Source organism: Carassius auratus, chromosome 22 (assembly GCF_003368295.1).
Source record: "Carassius auratus strain Wakin chromosome 22, ASM336829v1, whole genome shotgun sequence".
Lineage (NCBI taxonomy): Eukaryota > Metazoa > Chordata > Actinopteri > Cypriniformes > Cyprinidae > Carassius > Carassius auratus.
This window is the reverse complement of record NC_039264.1, coordinates 23,102,111-23,122,018: the sequence shown is the minus strand read 5'-3', so window position 1 is coordinate 23,122,018 and position 19,908 is coordinate 23,102,111. Positions and strand designations below refer to the sequence as shown.

The 19,908-nt window shown below is 41.5% G+C and overlaps 2 protein-coding genes across 2 annotated transcripts; both read left to right on the top strand.

Annotated features, from left to right (window-relative positions):
• Positions 1–6,470: 6,470 nt before the first annotated feature.
• Positions 6,471–9,296, top strand: LOC113040065 (uncharacterized). Its single transcript, XM_026198300.1, has 6 exons — positions 6,471–7,575; positions 7,669–7,752; positions 7,828–7,908; positions 8,028–8,085; positions 8,541–9,069; positions 9,167–9,296. The coding sequence occupies exons 1-5, from the start codon at positions 6,771–6,773 to the stop codon at positions 8,614–8,616; spliced, it is 1,104 nt and encodes a 367-aa protein (XP_026054085.1). The 5' UTR covers positions 6,471–6,770; the 3' UTR covers positions 8,617–9,069; positions 9,167–9,296.
• Positions 9,297–9,979: 683 nt separating this feature from the next.
• On the top strand, positions 9,980–18,122 carry LOC113040536 (uncharacterized). The gene is made up of 7 exons (XM_026198853.1): positions 9,980–10,389; positions 10,713–10,919; positions 11,035–11,381; positions 12,097–12,602; positions 12,741–13,143; positions 14,069–14,189; positions 17,860–18,122. Exons 1-7 carry the CDS (start codon positions 10,278–10,280, stop codon positions 18,120–18,122), a joined length of 1,959 nt encoding a protein of 652 aa, XP_026054638.1. The 5' UTR covers positions 9,980–10,277.
• Positions 18,123–19,908: the final 1,786 nt, after the last annotated feature.

Below are 19,908 nucleotides of genomic sequence, written 5' to 3'. Positions count from 1 at the left end.
CTTGACAGTCACGACAGCAGGGTCTCGTGTTGTTTCCATCAGCGCAGCAATTTTTCTCATCACTAATTGATGTTTGTCTGAAATATAAAAATAAGGAGAAGCCTAAAACACGCCTGAGGCCCGGCCCGCATCTGAACTATGACATGAAAATTGGTCCGAAGCCCAGCCCGAAGGGCATAAAAAAGTCGGGGTGAAATGCAGGGCTCTAGACCAGCCTAAAAGTTAAACTTTTAAAACTTTTTGTCATCCTAACAACAAACCGCTTTACTGATTCTTATACACAGAGTCTTTTACTGTCTATCAGCTATGACTATTTTAGTCTTTCAAAGGAAAAAATGGTTGGAAAAACAGTAATACAAATTTTACATAAACAACATAAAATGCAGGACAAGAGCGAGGCCCTTTAGAGGTACGAGGCCCTGTGTGTTCGCACACTTAGCACAGCCCTGGCGACGGAACTGGTTCACGGTTTTTAGAAGTTTCCATGATAACAATATTGTGCATATTCAATACCTTGATATATAGCATTACAGAATACCAGCACATGTCTATGCAGGAGGCTGGTCTTTTTCACTGGAGGAAGCGTTATTAAGGATTATGGACTTGTATTTTGTCCAGAAGCACCAGTTTAAATTTAGAATGCCTTTATGATGGGTTTGTTTCTTACAAACACACAGCTTTTCTCTTCACAGGAGGTTAATTGATGGACTGGAGTAGTGTGGATTACTCCTCTACAGTGAACACCCATTCACTGTAGAGGAACCACTGGTGAGCAAGTGATGTAATGCTAAACTTCTCCAAATCTGTTCTGATCAAGAAACAAACTCATATACATCCTGGACGACCAGCGGGTGAACTACTCCTTTAAATAAGCTGGTGGCGATGCAGAACGTGGCGGCTATTTTTAGGCCCAAGTTTGATAGAAGTGTGAAGAGTGAGAACTTCCAGTTCATGTGCTTTATTGACCACCACCATTAGTATTTTGCCTGGCTGAGGGGGGCGCGACAAGAAATCAATGACACCAGCGCTATTAGCACAAACTGAAGAAGTAGCATTACAATTTAACGTGTGAGCATTTTTTTAGCCGCTGGTTGTTAAGCACTCAGTGGGTGTGGAGAGGCAGTCAAGCTTGGCCTCCCCGGTCTGCGGTAAGTGGCTGGGGCTCAGGGGAGAGTCGTAGACAGCAGAAGGGGGCACTTAACACACTGTGCCACCGCTAACATGTACAAAGATCAGACACAACTTCAAAAGTGAGTCCATCTAGGATCTCAAGCCCACACAGATGCAACCACACACAGCGAAACACTTTGTGTCCTGAGAGCTTTCTTATTTTTTAAAGTAGGTTTGTGTGAAGATACATCACATATAGGGGAAGTTGTGGCCTAGTGGTTTGAGAGTTTGATTCCTAACCCTAAGGTTGTGAGTTCAAGTCTCGGGCTGGCAATTCCATGATTCAGGTGCCCTTGAGCAAGGAACATTGGAAATATATTTTCTTGCCTCATTTCGATGTATATTTTGAATTAATGTTTCAAAATCCCTTATACTCACCATTTATTTGATCAAAAATACAAGCAAAAACAGTAACACTGTGAAATGTTATTTAGAAAAATGAAAAGAACTGTTGTTCTCTGTTTCAATATATTTTTCCGTTTTTTTGTTTGCTTTTTTTCAACTGCTTACACACACACACACACACACACACACACACAAAAAAAACTGTAACGTATTTATTTCATGATAGCAAACCTGAAATTATCAGCAGCCATTCCTCCAGTTTTCAGTGTCACTTCCTCCTTCAGAAATCTGATTGTGCTGATTTGCTGTTCAAGAAACATTTCTAAATTATTATCAATGTTGGGAACAGTTATTAGTATACTAATTCTACACTGGAAAAAAAATATATATATAATAATAATAAATGTTTCAGTCATCCTATTAAAAAAGCCCTAAGGGCATTTAATTTTAGTAAAGAAAAAAATATATAGATGTGAATCATTAAATTGGATGAGTGATACATTTTTCTCAGAATTTATTATGTATTTTAAGATTGGAAGTGTAATTTCTTGACCTTTTTTGTTAAGAAACTGTGTTTAATATATATGTGTATATATATATATATATATATATATATATATATATATATATATATATATATATATATAGTTTGCATATAGTTTGTAAATTTTTTAAATATATTTTTGGCTAGAAAAAGCAAACAATGAAGTCTCCGTTAACAGTAAATTGATGTAAATGAGTAAATGAAGTTGGTTTCACTAGATGAATGTGATTGGCACTGAAGGGCAAGTCTAAACTAATGTAAACACTAAATACATCAGCCTGCAAAGCATTTCTTGAACACTAGGGGTAGCCGTATACTCATTGTTGAGTCTTGGGTTTGTTTTCAGCATAGTCTTAAATACATTGACCAAACGCTTTTTTCCAAATGCAGGTTAATGCTACGATAAATTACTTCTTTTGGCGTCTGTAGTTTTATTAATGTTGCTCAATGTTGAACACAGACAGGTTTAATGACTTCAGCCTTTCCAAATGTTTCATAAGTCTAGGGGTACTTTGAGGTGCTGTTAATTCATTTATTTAATGTGGCTATCCAGAAGCTTACTTTAATGGGTAATCGCATAAAAGCTATGTGGGCGGTAATCACTTTAGCAGAAATGTCCAGCTAAGCAAACAATTGCTGGAATTATGCCCACGTAAACTGTTGCTATATTTGTCTTTTGGATGTGGATCAGACATGTGGGTGCTGATAGATCTGCTGACACCAGTCCGTCATTTCTGACTGTGATGAAAAGGAGTTTAAGACATGAAGGTGTTAGGATATCAAATGCCAGACTGTCAAAACCACAATTTATAATGGGTGGAAAGGCATCTCGCAAGATGAAGAAAACAAATGTTGTGCTTTGTGCTATGATTAGATGACGTTACTCCATTTTAAGTATACACAAAACTAGATGTAAAAAAAAGTGCAGTGACATAAAATAAACTTGTATTCAATGCACAATCTGTGAAAACATGTCTTCATATCTTAATATAATCTTTGCAGTGTTGCTTTATGAGAAAATGTAATCCTGTTTCAAGGATTTTTCTATATTTAACTGGAAAACATGCTAAAAGAAACTCAATAAAACTCGTTAGGAAGGGATTTTTTTTCATCTGGTAGGAAAACTCCAGATTTGGACCCAGGTTATGAAGTGTATAGGATGAGAAGAGACACATGTTTGTACAGTATGTGGTCAGTTGAGATTTCACCTGGAGTGACAGAAAACTTTCCTCTAACAGTGGAACAAACGGTTACACTCACACGATCCCAGTGCTGACTATTGATCCATTCCAATAAACAGTTTCAGCCATTTATCCACATACAGAAACTGAGGTGTCAAATTTCTGACTGCAAACAACTTTTGAAATGTAATCACTGGCTCTTGCATTAAAGGGATAGTTCTGAAAATTCTGTCATTACTCACCCTTATATCATTCCAAACCAGACCGTCGTTCATCTTTGGAGCACAAACTTTCTGACGCTGCCTAAGACCCAGAAAGGTAGTAAGAACATTGTTAATATAGTCCATGTGACATCAGTGGTTCAACCGTAATTTATAAAGCTACAGGAATACTTTTTGTGAACAAAGAAAACAAGAAAATGTGTATGGTGCTGCTGACACAGGAGCGGACATTCTTGCATTGAACCTTGTTTACTAGCAGAGGAAGATGCATTCTGTACATAAAACAGTTTCTATAAACATGTCTTAAGACTTCGATAGAGAGGAGGATAAGCTTTATTAGAACCTTTATGAAAGCTCTCAGATTTCATAAAAAATATCTTAATTTGTGTTCTTAAGATGGATGAAAGTCTTACTGATTTGAAAGTAAGTGACGTGACATTCAGCCAAGTATGGTGACCCATACTCAGAATTCGTGCTCTGCATTTAACCCATCCAAAGTGCATGCACACACACCCGGAGCAGTGGGCAGCCATTTATGCTGCGGCACCCAGGGAGCAGTTGGGGGTTCAGTGCCTTGCTTAAGGGCACCTAAGTCGTGGTATTGAAGGTGGAGAGAGAACTGTACATGTACTCCCCCCATCCACAATTCCTGCCGGCCCGGGACTCCAACTCACAACCCTTCGATTGCAAGTCCAACTCTCTAACCATTATGCCACGACTTCCTTTGGAAGAAGTTCCTTTGGCTCCTTTATATATATATTTACCTAACACGACTTCCCCTGGGAATCAAACCCACAACCTTTTCTCTTGAATAACTGACTGGTCTCATAGGTAATAAAATATCATCCTACAAGATCTTCAACTGGATACACTGTATGTACATGATCAAGTCAGCAGGGTTGAGTTCTACAACTACTAACCTTAAAAGCAAACCTTGCTCAGCAGCTTTTTCATACTGATGAGGAGCAATGTACAGCATTTCTGCTTGTACACACAAACAGTGCTCTGTGTTAGTTCCAGTGGAATTAGTACAGAAATCTGTCAAGCTAGCCTAGTGGATAATTTCAATTCAGTGTTGACATAGTGGAGGTCATGTATTATATGAGATATTTCAGTATAGTTGAGACTAGGGGTAATTAGTGCCTTTCTCCTCCAGGTTTGGTTTATTTTTAAAAGTCAGTTATAAATAATCTATTGAACATATTGAGAATTATTTCTACGGTTCATTGAACACATACATACAACAATAGTTGTCACAATGAACTGAAACGGCCATTAAACAGCCTTTGCTTACTGAAAGAAACTGTAAAAATGCTGAATTTATCATGCAAAAATGAATAAATCATTGCTTTGGCCAACAATGTAATGCATAACACCTCAAAATATCTGTCAAAGGATCCAAATACTGTAATAAAATGTACTAAATAAGTATTAATAAAGGAGAAATTAAGAATGGGAAAACTAAATATTACACATATTATTGTAATCAATTGCAATAATGTGTAAAATTGCTTAAACAAATATCTAAAACCATATGAAGAGTTTATTTTTCAAAAACTGATAACAAGAATGGTTTATTTTAGTCAAACTGCAGGTGTTTTTTTATTATTATTGTTAAAAATAATAACTAAAGATATACAGCTAACTAACACGTTAAAAACATGATAACACAATAATAAACATGATTTACGAAAATTTATAAAAACGGAGTCCTGTTTTTGCAAATAAACTCTATATATAGCCTACAGGCTAACGTTAGCGCATTAGTTATGGATACTTAGTCTAGCATACTAAATGGCTTCTTGCATAAATAAATTAGCAAAGTCTAGTCATTTTAGTCTCAGTATCTTATAAATACTCACCAGCAGTCACTGCGCGCTGAATTTAAATGTAGTTATAACTTTTAGAGCAGGAAAAAAGGGGGGAAAAGCTTTGGAGAATGCGGGCATCGATCCCGCTACCTCTCGCTTGCGCCTACTGCTTTCCACCGACTGAGCCGAAGTAAGCCCAAAGTAAGCCCACATGAACCAATCGCGTTTCGCCTGTGGCTTACTTTTGACAAATCGCGTTTCTCCTGTGGCTTACTTTTGACAAATCGCGTTTCTCCTGTGGCTTACTTTTGACAAATCGCGTTTCGCCTGTGGCTTACTTTTGACAAATCGCGTTTCGCCTGTGGCTTACTTTTGACAAATCGCGTTTCGCCTGTGGCTTACTTTTGACAAATCGCGTTTCGCCTGTGGCTTACTTTTGACAAATCGCGTTTCGCCTGTGGCTTACTTTTGATCAATCGAGTTTCTCTTCCGGGGCTTACTTTCCTCCAATCGCGTTTCTCTCCCGTGGCCTCCTTTTGACCAATCGCCGGTCGTTGTCATTGTCATCTTTGTTAAAGGTAAGGCTATTATTACTTCATTCATTGAAAACTGGTCATTATTGGTTAATATACAGTGTGTATTTTTTGAAAACGAATCGTGTCAGTATAGCTAGCTAGCATACAGTTCATGCTTTCTTCAGTACCTGTGAACCTGTAACTTTTCACATGATAAATGATCAGATAAGTTAAAGTTATCGACCGTCAGCTAATTAAGCTATGCTACTGTCAACAATGATGTGTGTATTGTCTAAGAAGTCATGGTTTCTGGGTCCTATGAATGAAAATAACGATTAAACTATTTACATTTATATTTGGTTATAACACATAATAACACACACACATTTTGATTGTAAAAATCGTTACCATATTGTTGTGGAGATATGGACCAATTTCTTTACCAAGAAATAAATTTATATTTTCTAAAATAATATAATAATGACTTTTTTATAAATAAAACATTGAGAGTCTTAACTAAAAACAAACAAAAAAGGCCAAATGTATCCATATGAGCAAAAGTATATGGGAATAGTGCTCATTTTAATTTGGGTAGACCAGAAAGTTAAAAACACTGAAAAATGGCTGAGATTTTAATAGGTAAAAGCACCTGGTGTAACCCTGGGGTAAGATGACCACTTTTGAAGTATTATATATTTAATGTAATATTTTATAGCCTGGTGTGTGTAGTCATGGTTTAAGATGAAAGCATTGGAAATAAAAGGAAATTTCAGACTTCATACTGACATTACATATTTTATATGTCAGGGATTCCTGTCCTTTGTAGAAAACTCATCTTCAGGACAGTTTATGTCATGGCCAAGTTTATTACCACAGTAATATAGTTTATGCGTAGCTTGTTAAATTATTGTTACACACTTAACATACAGGTGTCTTTCAGATTGCAAAAGATAGTAGTCTTTTTCTGATTTTCATTTCAGAAAATGTATGCATATCCCTCTTTTCAACGCCAATCGGCAACATCAAGCCGACTCCTCATGGCGCCTTCGGCGGAGGCGAAGCGCCTTGAAAATTTGGAGTCTGGAAGGGCCAAACCTAAGGAGGAGGTGCTGTCAGAGGCCAGTACTTTTGTCAGCACGAACGGTGGAGACCCCAGTGACCAGTTTTTAGTACTGGCTCACTGCAAACTTCAGTTTGGGAAGTACCAGGGCCAGAGATTTAGATGGCTCCTGGAAAACTCTCTGGGGTATGCCGTGTATTTGGTGCTCAGCATTTCCACTGAGACAGCGCAGACAACACCCCTGTCACAAAATAAACAACTGTTCCTACAGTACACTTCTCAAATTAGAGAGATGGCAGAAGAAGTGGAAAAGTATCAGAGGAAGCAGGAAATGCAGGCAGAAGCCCGGGCAACTGGAGACCAGGGCTGCTTGATGGTGGAGTTTGGTGACTTCCAGGGCCGCTCCATGAAAGATGTTTATGAGGACCAGAGCAAGGAGGCTCAAGCCCTCATCAGGTACCTCATTAAGGCAGATGCCAGGCCCAAAACCAACATGGCCATTTTCAAGACATATGTCCTGAAAAGACGGGCTTCTGCTGTGGTCACCAGCGTACGTCAGCCTGCACCTCACGCTGCAACCTCCAGTGCTTCTGCAACCACTGCACCTCCACCTGCACCTATCCAAACTGGTGTACAGAAGACCGCAACTGTGAAAGCGCTGTTGGCGCGTGGCAAAAATTTGTCTCCTTCACAGCTGGCGAAAAAACTCACGTCACCAGTTAAACCCTGTGAGTAGGAGTGTGCATATAGAATTTTACCTACAGCATTTCTTCATATATTAATTTATCATTATGGCAAACTTGTCAACTTGCTGTTTCCAGATCCATTATTGCAGTCCACTTTACCTCCTCCAGCAGCAGAACCCCCAGCCAAACATTTGACCCCGATACAGCTTTTCGCTACTGGTAAGTAAGCACCATCTTACATATGTTTGTCTCTGTGTATTGTTCACAATGATAGTTTTAACATTTGTGCTCCAGGCAAGTCCGTTCCCACTGCTGAAGATGACGATGAGGAGCTGGTATTTGCTGCATCACAATGTGAAGCACAGCTAAATACAGGTGTGGCATATGACACAAATGCAAATATTACAAGAATGTTTTGTAAAAACGCAATGAGAAGCGTTATTTCTTGGGGGAAAATAATCAACATTTTAAAATATTTTTTGTTTACAATACAGAATTATGTCATGTCATGCCTCAAGCGGGATGCTTTCTTGAGTGCACTTCTTCAAAACCGTAAGGATGTCCAAAGGTGTCAGTGTATTTATTTGCGTTTCCGAACTTACCCGTTGTTAGATAATCACTAGATAACTTTTTCACACCGCTTGCTCTTCTCACTCACTCTTCATCTCCCCCTGAGCAGACAGGATGGTGGAGATTCATTGTTCTAATGATTAGAGGAACAGTTTTTCCTTACTCTGTCTGTGTGTATGCTTCATGTCCGTGGGCTTCGTTGCTTTACACTTAATTCATCACACCACATTTTCCTTCCTCCATTCCATCTGATCCTCATTCTCAGTCAGCTGCACTGATTCCATTCTCCTTAAATTAATAAAGTGTATGCTGGGTTATGTGCTTCCTTAACACTAGTACCACTTTCTTCACTCTCGTTCCTAAAAATAACATAATAATTATGAATACTTGTCCAAAAATTGTGCTTCCTTATTGTTTTTTTTTTACTATTCACTCAGAGGACTGTGCTGCTCCATCTCCATCAGTGGAAACTGCCAAGGCACCAGCTCCTTCACATCACCGGCCACCAGCTGAGCTTCCAAGTCACTGGAAAGATCAACTTCCACCTTTCCAGCATGAGTGGATCCGGAACACACTGTTTAAGGCCAACCCACGAACCGGCAAGCCAGAACTAGTGTCCCAGCTGAAACTTTGGTGGTATCCTCCTCAGCCCCCTTTAATAAACACTCAGCCCCCTGCCTCACCAGACCTCTTCTTCTGTCGGCCCCTTTTCTTATGGATGCCGCTGAAGATGTGGTTATTTCCTCTCGTCTGTGTTCGCCCAGACTGTGGTAGGCACAGACTAACTGCGGCAGGAATTTACCGTACCGTGCGTAAGGTCTTGGACATCGACGGGTGGTATGACCTTGCCACTGAGTATCTGGAGTGCAAACGCTGCAAAAAGAAATATCCTGCCTGGTCCGAGGACATCCTAGGACAGCTGGATATGGGCCACCGCAGTCAGTTTCCAGCTTTGCTGACATACAGGTAATTCATAATGACAATCATTCATTATTAGGTGCTTTTATGTGGGTTATTTTTTACCAGCTAAAGCATTTGCATGATTATACTGTTGTTTCCTTAGATACTCATGTGACAACCGGGTGCTGAGGATGATGAGGGAGAGGACACTGGGCAACAGTGTGACTCAGCTTTACAGGAAGCTGATGGAACAGCACAGTGAGGCATGGACACAGCGTGTCTTGCAGTACCTGACTGCCTATGAACCATTCACAAGGTCCTCCCTTGTGCAGCCTCCTGTGTTTGCTGATCCTCCACTTTTACCTGCTTTGCCTAAACCTAAGTGGCTGTTAGCCGTGTATGCCAGGGATGTTCTGGGGCGACTGCACGAGGTCAAGGCCAAATTAACATCTGTCTTTGGCTGTGTTCTCAAGATGGATTCGACAAAAAAGGTATCAAAGCCCTGTTTATATCCAGAAATTTGCCAGATATGGATATGGCACGGATATGGCTCATTTTTTTTACTCTTTTATTTTTCCCAATAGGTCACAAAGAAACTTGCCGGTGCTGCTTCAGGAACAGCTGCCTGGTGCACAAATGTCGGAAACGAACACGGCCAGGTCCTTGTCTCTGTGCTGACAGCTGCCGAGGGACATGGACTGGACTCCATGGCAGCTGGTCTGATGAAACGCTACCGAGAGGCAGGAGAGGCAGCCCCAAAAGTGATGTACGTGGACAGGGACTGCTGCAGTCAGTACGGCCAATCGCGGGTGAAGATCATGTTTTTGGAGTGGGATGAGCTTGTAGTGCGCCTCGACATCTGGCACTTCATGCGGCGATTTGCTGCAGGTGTCACGACAGAGGCTCATCCGCTCTATGGGATCTTCATGGCACGTCTGTCCACGTGCATCTTTCAGTGGGATCCAGAAGATGTGGCTGCTCTTCGCTCCGCAAAAGAGGGTGACCTGGCGGCAAAGAAGACTGGCCACATCTCAGAAAAGGCGGTCAGTGCTCGCATTACCCGGAGGGAGTTGGCACTGCACTGCCGGAGGAGGACCAGGGGGGTGGAGGAGACCACCAGATTGATTGGGTCACTGATTGATCAGTTTGACAGTGCGGATGGGAAGGACACCCTGGGAGTTCCTCTGCTGGACCACTAACGGATCCAGCAGATATGGAAGGAACAGCGCAAGCACGTCCAGTGTATCCAAGACCCAGAGGACTTTCCGCTGTACATGAAGACAGGGACACTGAAGAAAGGCGGCGTGGAGCTGTGCTGCTACAGGTGTGCTCGTGGCTCTACCTCCTTGGAGTCATTCCACCTCCACCTGAACCGTTTTATTCCAGGTATTACATGCATATGGATTATTCATTTTTCTGTAGAAAATATAAGCACTGTAACTGCTTCCATCACTTTAAAGTAATGCCGCATTAATAAATGTCACACTCTACATTATACTTTTTAATGTCATAAGCATTGACAAAGCTGTCTTTACTAACAAGTCACTAGTAACACATGACTAAGTGACAATCATTTTTAATATAGTTACAAAACTATTAAATGTAGTATACAAATTACTTCAGAGCACCTTATGTGTAGTACATATATTGTACATATGTGACATATAAAACCCTTTTTTATATATTTTTTGATATTATTTAACTTTTAGGAACCAGTGCCAGCGATGCGCATTTTCAGGCCTATCTCCTTGAGGGCTTGATGCGTTGGAATGATGACCGAATGGAAGACGCCATAAAACGGGCGTCCTCCATTCGGACATATGGCAGTGCCATGAGCGAGGCTGTGGACCGGCTTAGCCGAACAGTCTTTGGGAAGCCCTGGGATGAGCGCTATCGCCCTCCTGGAGCATATACAGGTAAGACATTTAATTATTTCTTTTGCAATATTCTATTAAGTTATTAGAGTATTAGAGCCTCCAATGTACTTGATCAATTATTAAGAACACTTTTTTTATTATTTTATTATTGTAGGTGAATTGCTGGGAATCGAGTACCTTTACAGCCAGACTGGCAAAACACTGACTCCAGTGCTCCAGAACCCAGAGGAGGAAGACCGGTTGGTGGAGGAGGTTGATGATCAGGACCTGCTAGATGAGGGGTTTGAGGAAGAGAGCATGGAGGACATCACAGTTCCAGTGCTGTATGAGGATGACCCCTGCCTCAGAAACACCCCCTCATCTTTGCCTCTGCCTCAGTCCCCAGCATCACTGGCTGAGCCGTCCACATCATCTGGAGGAGAGGGACAGCATCTCGCCCCTGCCTCTTCAGTGCTGTCACAGACATCTGACACTGGAAGCAGTGTCTCCGGCGAGGCTCAGGTACGACACTCTAAGGGCTTTATTTCGTTTCAGTCTCGTTTTATTCCACATACACTACAAGCAAGTTTTTTTTTTTTTTTTTTACTTTATTATTATTATTATAAGGTTAAAAATAGCTTCTAGAGATTTTTGGTTAGGTTTCTTTGATGAATAGAAAGTTCAGTGTATATTGTAAGATTATTAATGTCTTTATCATCAATTTAATGCTCCTTGCTAAATAAAAGTATTAATTTCTATAATTTAATAATAAATATATAATGATTTAAATGTTCTGACTCCACACTTTTGAAGGGTATAGTGTATAATATTAAAAAAGCTTTTTATTACAGATAAATTCTTATCTTGGATCCTTCTATTCATCAAAGAATCTTGAACAAAATGTACACAACTGTTTTAAATATTGATAATAATATCAATAAAAAAAGGTTTCTAGAACAACAAATTTCTGAAGATCATGTGACACTGAAGACTGGAGGAATGATGCTGAAAATACAGCTGTGCATCACAGGAATAAATTACACTTTAAACTATATTCAAATAGAAAGCATTTTTATTTTAAATAGTAAAATTATTTCACAATATAATGGCTTTTGCTGTATTTTGAATAAAATAAATGCAGGCTTGTTGAGCAGAATTCTTTAAAAAATGTCAAAAATATTTCTGTTCAAAGGCTTTTGACTGGAAGTGTATATTAACACTAATCTGCATTTACTAGGGAGCAGTCATTGGACCTGATGGCATCGCTGGGTGGGACAAGGTCCAGGATCTGGCTGGTTTCCTGGTGGGTCTTCGTGAGGCTCCTTACCTCACCGACCTGCAGGTTACAGAGGCCATCCAGCTGTGGACCGCTCTCCCTGATGTTGATAAACAGCGGGTCAACTATCAGCCTCGACATCAGCCTCAGCTGACACATGGGCGCTTTAAGGCACCGAAGCGGTCCGGAGTCACACCGGGTGTGGAGAGTGTGAAACGGTGTCTAATTGGACATCCTGGGGGTCCAGCACAGTGGCCCAGCACCAGCCGCTTGGTTGAGGCCATTTGTATGAAGCTGTGTGCTTTACACAAGTCACCGACCAAGAAGGCTGGAGTTTCCACCCCCAGGTGGTCTAAAATCCTTTCGGATTACCACCACATCCGAGAGCTGGTGCTTAACAATCAAAGGCTGATGGATGAAACAATGATCCAACTGTTTGAGCTGAACCAGAGGACACTCATTCAGTGGTAAGCAAGGCACATTATTTGGTTCCAGTGAACTGAATACTTCTGTACACACACACACACACACACATATATATATATATATATATATATATATATATATATATATATATATATATTTTACAAGTAATTTACTTTCAGGTTTCAACGGCAGCAGAAGAATCAGGAATTGAGTGTCCTCGTCCAGGGACTGACTCCATCTGACCCAATAGATGTGGCTGATGTGCAGCTTCCTCTGCCGAGGGAAAAATTGGATGACGTGCCATCAACATCAGGCCCAAAACATCAATTTATCCTTCCGCCAAATCGAGAAGGACAGGCTCCAATTCTGCGACCGGGTCGCCGGCCCGCTGCTGCCAAAAGGGAGTGCCCTATCGCACCCGTCCCCACAGCAGCAGGAGTTGTGCAGCCCATTTCAGCACCTGGGTCACTGTTAGGCACACTAGTGCTTAACCCAGACATGACTGTGTCAATAGTGATTCCATCTGCTGGTGCTTTGACATCCGGTCCAGGCCCAGCTCCGCCTGCTCCAGTGCCTGCTCCAGTGTCTGCTCAAGTGCCTGCTCAAGTGCCTGCTCCAGTGCCTGCTCCAGTGTCTGCTCCAGTGCCTGCTCAAGTGCCTGCTCCAGTGTCTGCTCAAGTGCCTGCTCAAGTGCCTGCTCCAGTGTCTGCTCCAGTGCCTGCTCCAGTGCCTGCTCAAGTGCCTGCTCAAGTGCCTGCTCCAGTGTCTGCTCCAGTGTCTGCTCCAGTGCCTGCTCCAGTGCCTGCTCAAGTGCCTGCTCCAGTGTCTGCTCCAGTGCCTGCTCCAGTGCCTGCTCCAGTTCCTGCTCAAGTGCCTGCTCCAGTGTCTGCTCCAGTGTCTGCTCCAGTGTCTGCTCCAGTGCCTGCTCCAGTGCCTGCTCCAGTGTCTGCTCCAGTGCCTGCTCAAGTTCCTGCTCCAGTGCCTGCTCAAGTGCCTGCTCCAGTGTCTGCTCCAGTGTCTGCTCCAGTGCCTGCTCCAGTGCCTGCTCCAGTGCCTGCTCCAGTGTCTGCTCCAGTGCCTGCTCCAGTGCCTGCTCCAGTTCCTGCTCAAGTGCCTGCTCCAGTGTCTGCTCCAGTGTCTGCTCCAGTGTCTGCTCCAGTGCCTGCTCCAGTGTCTGCTCCAGTTCCTGCTCCAGTGCCTGCTCAAGTGCCTGCTCCAGTGCCTGCTCCAGTGTCTGCTCCAGTGTCTGCTCCAGTGCCTGCTCCAGTTCCTGCTCCAGTGCCTGCTCCAGTGCCTGCTCAAGTGCCTGCTCCAGTGTCTGCTCCAGTGTCTGCTCCAGTGCCTGCTCCAGTGCCTGCTCCAGTGGCTGCTCAAGTGCCTGCTCCAGTGTCTGCTCCAGTGCCTGCTCCAGTGTCTGCTCCAGTGCCTGCTCCAGTGCCTGCTCCAGTGCCTGCTCCAGTGTCTGCTCCAGTGTCTGCTCCAGTGCCTGCTCCAGTGTCTGCTCCAGTGCCTGCTCCAGTGCCTAATCCAGTGCCTGCTCAAGTTCCTGCTGCTCCTGTGTCCCGTTACACCCAGAGGAACAGGCGCCGGCGGGCCCTGGAGACGGAAAGCGGAGTCCATAAGAGGAAGTATGTGCGAGGGGTTACTTTTAACACATGCAGCAAATGTGGGCAGCCCAAAACTAAAGAGTTTGGTCATAGCCGATATGGGAATGCCACATTTTGCTCACGCTCCTCTAATGGAAAAGAAGGTTTAAACAAGAAGATTTAAACATTGTATTTCGGTTTGACTTATGTGTGTTATGTCTCCCCTTCTCTCGCATTCACTTATCCACCACGTTACTTAAGTTATAAGATAGTTATGTTGGCTTGAAAAATATTGTTAAACTATTTAAACTTATTATCATTCTTCTGAGACCAATAGTTTCGGTCAACTGTACTGTATTTCCCCCTAGGGCTTTAATGCTACAGGCACCAAACTCGTCAGAGACCTTGGACCTTATCTGTAGTTTGTTTCTATATCTTTCCTAACTGATGAGATTAGAGTTTTCTAGAAATAATATAAAAAAAAATCAAAGATTTCCCTTAGATTGCATTGGCTGAGCAAAAATGCTGTCCACTAGAGGGAGCCACGGGGTTAGAAATCTTTCAACTCACCTCATTTAAATTCGTTTTTACATACTTAAATGCACAAATAATTGCATATTTTTCCTTTATGCAAAAAAAAGGAATAAAAGACAGTTACACAAAGAAAATATAAGAAAATAACATTAAATACTAACAGATCTCTCCCTATATTAAGATTGAGCAAAAATGCATGCAATAACACTTATTTTTAACATTTTTACTCTCCTTTAACATTCAGAAGCAAAGCATGCTGGGAACTAGAAATCTGCTTTAACTCATTCAGTGAATGTGTACATATATTCACTTTTATATGAGAACATATATGAGCAATAAAGGATCAAACATTATGAATATTCAATTCATCTTTGTCCTCACTTCAAAATATATTTTTATGTATCAACATATAGCCTTGTATTGTCATTGAATATATTGCTCTCACTAGTTTCCAATATATGGAAATGTATTCTGTAATATTAATTAAAACCCTTAAACAAGAGGAACAGCTGAAGTAATATGGTCTTTCTTTCTTTCTTTCTTTCTTTCTTTCTTTCTTTCTTTCGTTCTTTCGTTCTTTCTTTCTTTCTTTTGTAGCCGCAAAGTCTGTATAAGGGCCATGTTTTTTGGGATATTTACCATGTGGCATTCTTTAAAGTACCGTGAAGTAGTCCAACATATATAGAGTAGTTCAGTGTTAATGTACATTTTGACAGTCAGAGACCACTTTACCCATGAGAGTGATCTTCAGTGTATAACCCCACTTTGCAAGTTCAGTGTCAGTCCACCAGAGGTATTGAAAGAAAATCTCTTACGAACTGCTACTCGAGTAGGATTGAAAAGCAGTATGCAACATCTGATAGTTGTTCAACTTCGGATGGAATACCGGTTCTTTCGCTGTCTCTGGCTGAATTAATGATGGGACATGTTTGGTAAACCTTCTTTCAAAAGAAAAGATGGTGTGGTAACAAACATTCAGTGTGGATATCCAGCAATGCTTCAGGTGCCTTTGAACAGCCTTCAGATGAAAACAAAGGATTCTGTGGGATATAAAAGAAAAGGTGAAGGATTAAAGCATTTCTAATGTCTTTTTTTAATGCTGTAGTTATTAATTTTTCTTTGCTGGTTTTCTTACCAGATGCTTATTTAGCGCAACAGCTAAACTACTCAGCAAGAGAGCCACATCTGAATCACAGTTGGCACTCTTAAAAGGATATTCATGCAATATGCAGATTTTAGACTGATGTGACATGCCAGACCACTCAAAGGAGAGGGACACAGCACAAAGAATGCTCAAAGATTTGGCTATTTTTTCAATTAAAATTACCCTATTTGCATATCAACTGCATGAAAAAGGAACCAACAAAACTTTTTGCACTTTTCCACAGTCCCCTAAAGTTAATTTTCACCCAAACCTTATTTGGCAAAGTCTCACAAACTTTAAAAAGACTGTTAAAAGACAAGGTAAATAAACATAAATAGGGCTCCACTATACCTACTTTTCGATATTAACTTGTAGTACCAAAGTACCAGAAAAGGGTTCTTCGGCTTCTTCGGTAACAATTGCAGAACCCTTTTTTAGTGCTAAAATATAACTTTTTTTAATAGGGTTTCATATAGAACCATGCTTTGAAAATGCTATATAGGACCTTAATGGTGTTATAAATATCATTATATGTCAATATAATTATTAGTATTATTTGTGTATTTTATTTACCCCTCTATCTGCCCGGTCTTATATTATCTCCTTATAATATCTTATAATAATATATCGTGAAGTGTCTATTAGGGTTTCACATAAAATCAACAAAAACAGCAATGTGTCAAGTGTCAAGTACTTTTTTATGACATGAAATTGTAGCAAAAATGAGTAACAGTTATTAGCTAAATACATTGATGAACGGCAATGGACAGAGAACATGAATCAATACATGAAGTAAAACAAAACAGAACGTAAAACAGTGTATTGATGACCAAGCTCCAGTGAAATATCTTCACAATCCTCTATGATGCCTTTAAGTTCATCATTATGTGTGTTTTTGGTGGGATTGAAAGGCAGTTTCTTTCAGATGATGGGGTCGTAGTGACAGCATCTGAAATGCACAATTGAGGTTAGATATACAATGTGTCTCCTTTCATTTGTTCATGCGAAAACAATTGTTTATGAAGGCTAAAAATTATATGCCATCTGCTGGTGCTGGTGCTTTGACATCCGGTCCAGGCCCAGCTCCGCCTGCTCCAGTGCCTGCTCCAGTGTCTGCTCAAGTGCCTGCTCAAGTGCCTGCTCCAGTGCCTGCTCCAGTGTCTGCTCCAGTGCCTGCTCAAGTGCCTGCTCCAGTGTCTGCTCAAGTGCCTGCTCAAGTGCCTGCTCCAGTGTCTGCTCCAGTGCCTGCTCCAGTGCCTGCTCAAGTGCCTGCTCAAGTGCCTGCTCCAGTGTCTGCTCCAGTGTCTGCTCCAGTGCCTGCTCCAGTGCCTGCTCAAGTGCCTGCTCCAGTGTCTGCTCCAGTGCCTGCTCCAGTGCCTGCTCCAGTTCCTGCTCAAGTGCCTGCTCCAGTGTCTGCTCCAGTGTCTGCTCCAGTGTCTGCTCCAGTGCCTGCTCCAGTGCCTGCTCCAGTGTCTGCTCCAGTGCCTGCTCAAGTTCCTGCTCCAGTGCCTGCTCAAGTGCCTGCTCCAGTGTCTGCTCCAGTGTCTGCTCCAGTGCCTGCTCCAGTGCCTGCTCCAGTGCCTGCTCCAGTGTCTGCTCCAGTGCCTGCTCCAGTGCCTGCTCCAGTTCCTGCTCAAGTGCCTGCTCCAGTGTCTGCTCCAGTGTCTGCTCCAGTGTCTGCTCCAGTGCCTGCTCCAGTGTCTGCTCCAGTTCCTGCTCCAGTGCCTGCTCAAGTGCCTGCTCCAGTGCCTGCTCCAGTGTCTGCTCCAGTGTCTGCTCCAGTGCCTGCTCCAGTTCCTGCTCCAGTGCCTGCTCCAGTGCCTGCTCAAGTGCCTGCTCCAGTGTCTGCTCCAGTGTCTGCTCCAGTGCCTGCTCCAGTGCCTGCTCCAGTGGCTGCTCAAGTGCCTGCTCCAGTGTCTGCTCCAGTGCCTGCTCCAGTGTCTGCTCCAGTGCCTGCTCCAGTGCCTGCTCCAGTGCCTGCTCCAGTGTCTGCTCCAGTGTCTGCTCCAGTGCCTGCTCCAGTGTCTGCTCCAGTGCCTGCTCCAGTGCCTAATCCAGTGCCTGCTCAAGTTCCTGCTGCTCCTGTGTCCCGTTACACCCAGAGGAACAGGCGCCGGCGGGCCCTGGAGACGGAAAGCGGAGTCCATAAGAGGAAGTATGTGCGAGGGGTTACTTTTAACACATGCAGCAAATGTGGGCAGCCCAAAACTAAAGAGTTTGGTCATAGCCGATATGGGAATGCCACATTTTGCTCACGCTCCTCTAATGGAAAAGAAGGTTTAAACAAGAAGATTTAAACATTGTATTTCGGTTTGACTTATGTGTGTTATGTCTCCCCAAAACAGTGTATTGATGACCAAGCTCCAGTGAAATATCTTCACAATCCTCTATGATGCCTTTAAGTTCATCATTATGTGTGTTTTTGGTGGGATTGAAAGGCAGTTTCTTTCAGATGATGGGGTCGTAGTGACAGCATCTGAAATGCACAATTGAGGTTAGATATACAATGTGTCTCCTTTCATTTGTTCATGCGAAAACAATTGTTTATGAAGGCTAAAAATTATATGCGAGCACTACACAATGTCAAAAGGAAAAAGTACAAAATATCTAACAAAATAGACAATAAATTCAATATCTTTGTAACCTACGCAGTGTAGAAAACGAGAGTATCCTTAACTGACCAGAGCTGGTCACACTTAAGTGTTTTCTTAGACTAAAAAGAAACCAATTAGCATCTGAAAGTTATAATTGATAGACATTTTAAGCAGCATGTTGTGTGAATTAAATATGTTTTTATTGACATGCAAAATTGGCAGTGGTCTTTACAAAAGTTATTAGCTGAATACATTAATGAATGACAATTGACAAAGAACATGAATCAATACATAAAGAAGTAAAACACAAAATAAGAGCATAAAATAGATGTGATGAAGACCAACTTTCAGTGAAACAATAACAATCCAATCAATATGATGCCTTAAAGTTCATTATTTTGGTGTGATTAAGTAGCGATTTTTCTTTGCAGATGATGAGGTTGTAGGATGTGGTACATCTGAAACACACAATTGAGTTTAGAATAAGAGTGTCCATGTTTTTATGTAAAAACCATTATGTTTATGAAGGCCAAAAGCAAAACTGGAGAGTATGTGAGCCCTTCAAAATCTTAAAGGGAAAAAGATATATGAAGTCATGGGATCGGTTAATTTTTTATTTTTTTTTTGTGACTGGGTGTGAATTATAAATTCATGGTCTCAGGATGAATGACAGCTTTGAGAGCTTCTTCTTCTTCTTCATGTTTTTATAATGGCGGGTGTCAACTAACATTGCCACCTACTGTGCTGGAGTGTGAAATGACATACTTATCATAGAGCGAACCGTGACAGAAATTATACCATACATGTAACAGGCAAATATAAGCACAGTCCCAGGTATTTCTTGCAAAAACTGACAATAAAAAAGCAGTATAAAAGCATTTCAAATAAGTTCTGTTGCAGTCAAAGTCTTCTGAAGCCATATAATATCTTTATGCAAAGAAAAGAGTAAAACATAAGGTTTTAAAAACTATCCCACTTTGTAATGCACTCACATCTCATTCAAAAAGATACTCCCGTAGCATGAAATAATCTGTCATAAGACACAAAAGAGGCAATAGAATAAAGCTTAATCTGGCGGAATTTTTTAATTTGGACGATCGCGTCAATTCCACTCATAAATCAATCGTTTTGCCTCGGAAGATTTGGAATATTAATACTTTTTGAATAAATTGTGTCTGTAGTTTTTTTTTCCTCATCATGACGTATATTTGGACTGATGCGACTTATACTCAGGTGCGACTTATAGTCCGAAAAATACGGTAATACAAATAAAACGGTTAACATAGAAAAAGATCACCCCCCAAAATATATGCAATAATTGTGATATTATTACCCAATATATAATTTCATAATTACAATAAAATTCCCAGTGCCTTTCGCGTCGGCATATTGACACCAAGGGATATAAAGTAATGGAGGACTCGCATGTCGAAAAATGACACTAAAGGGGTAACCTGTGTGTCAAAAAGTGACGCCAAAGGGTCCTGAA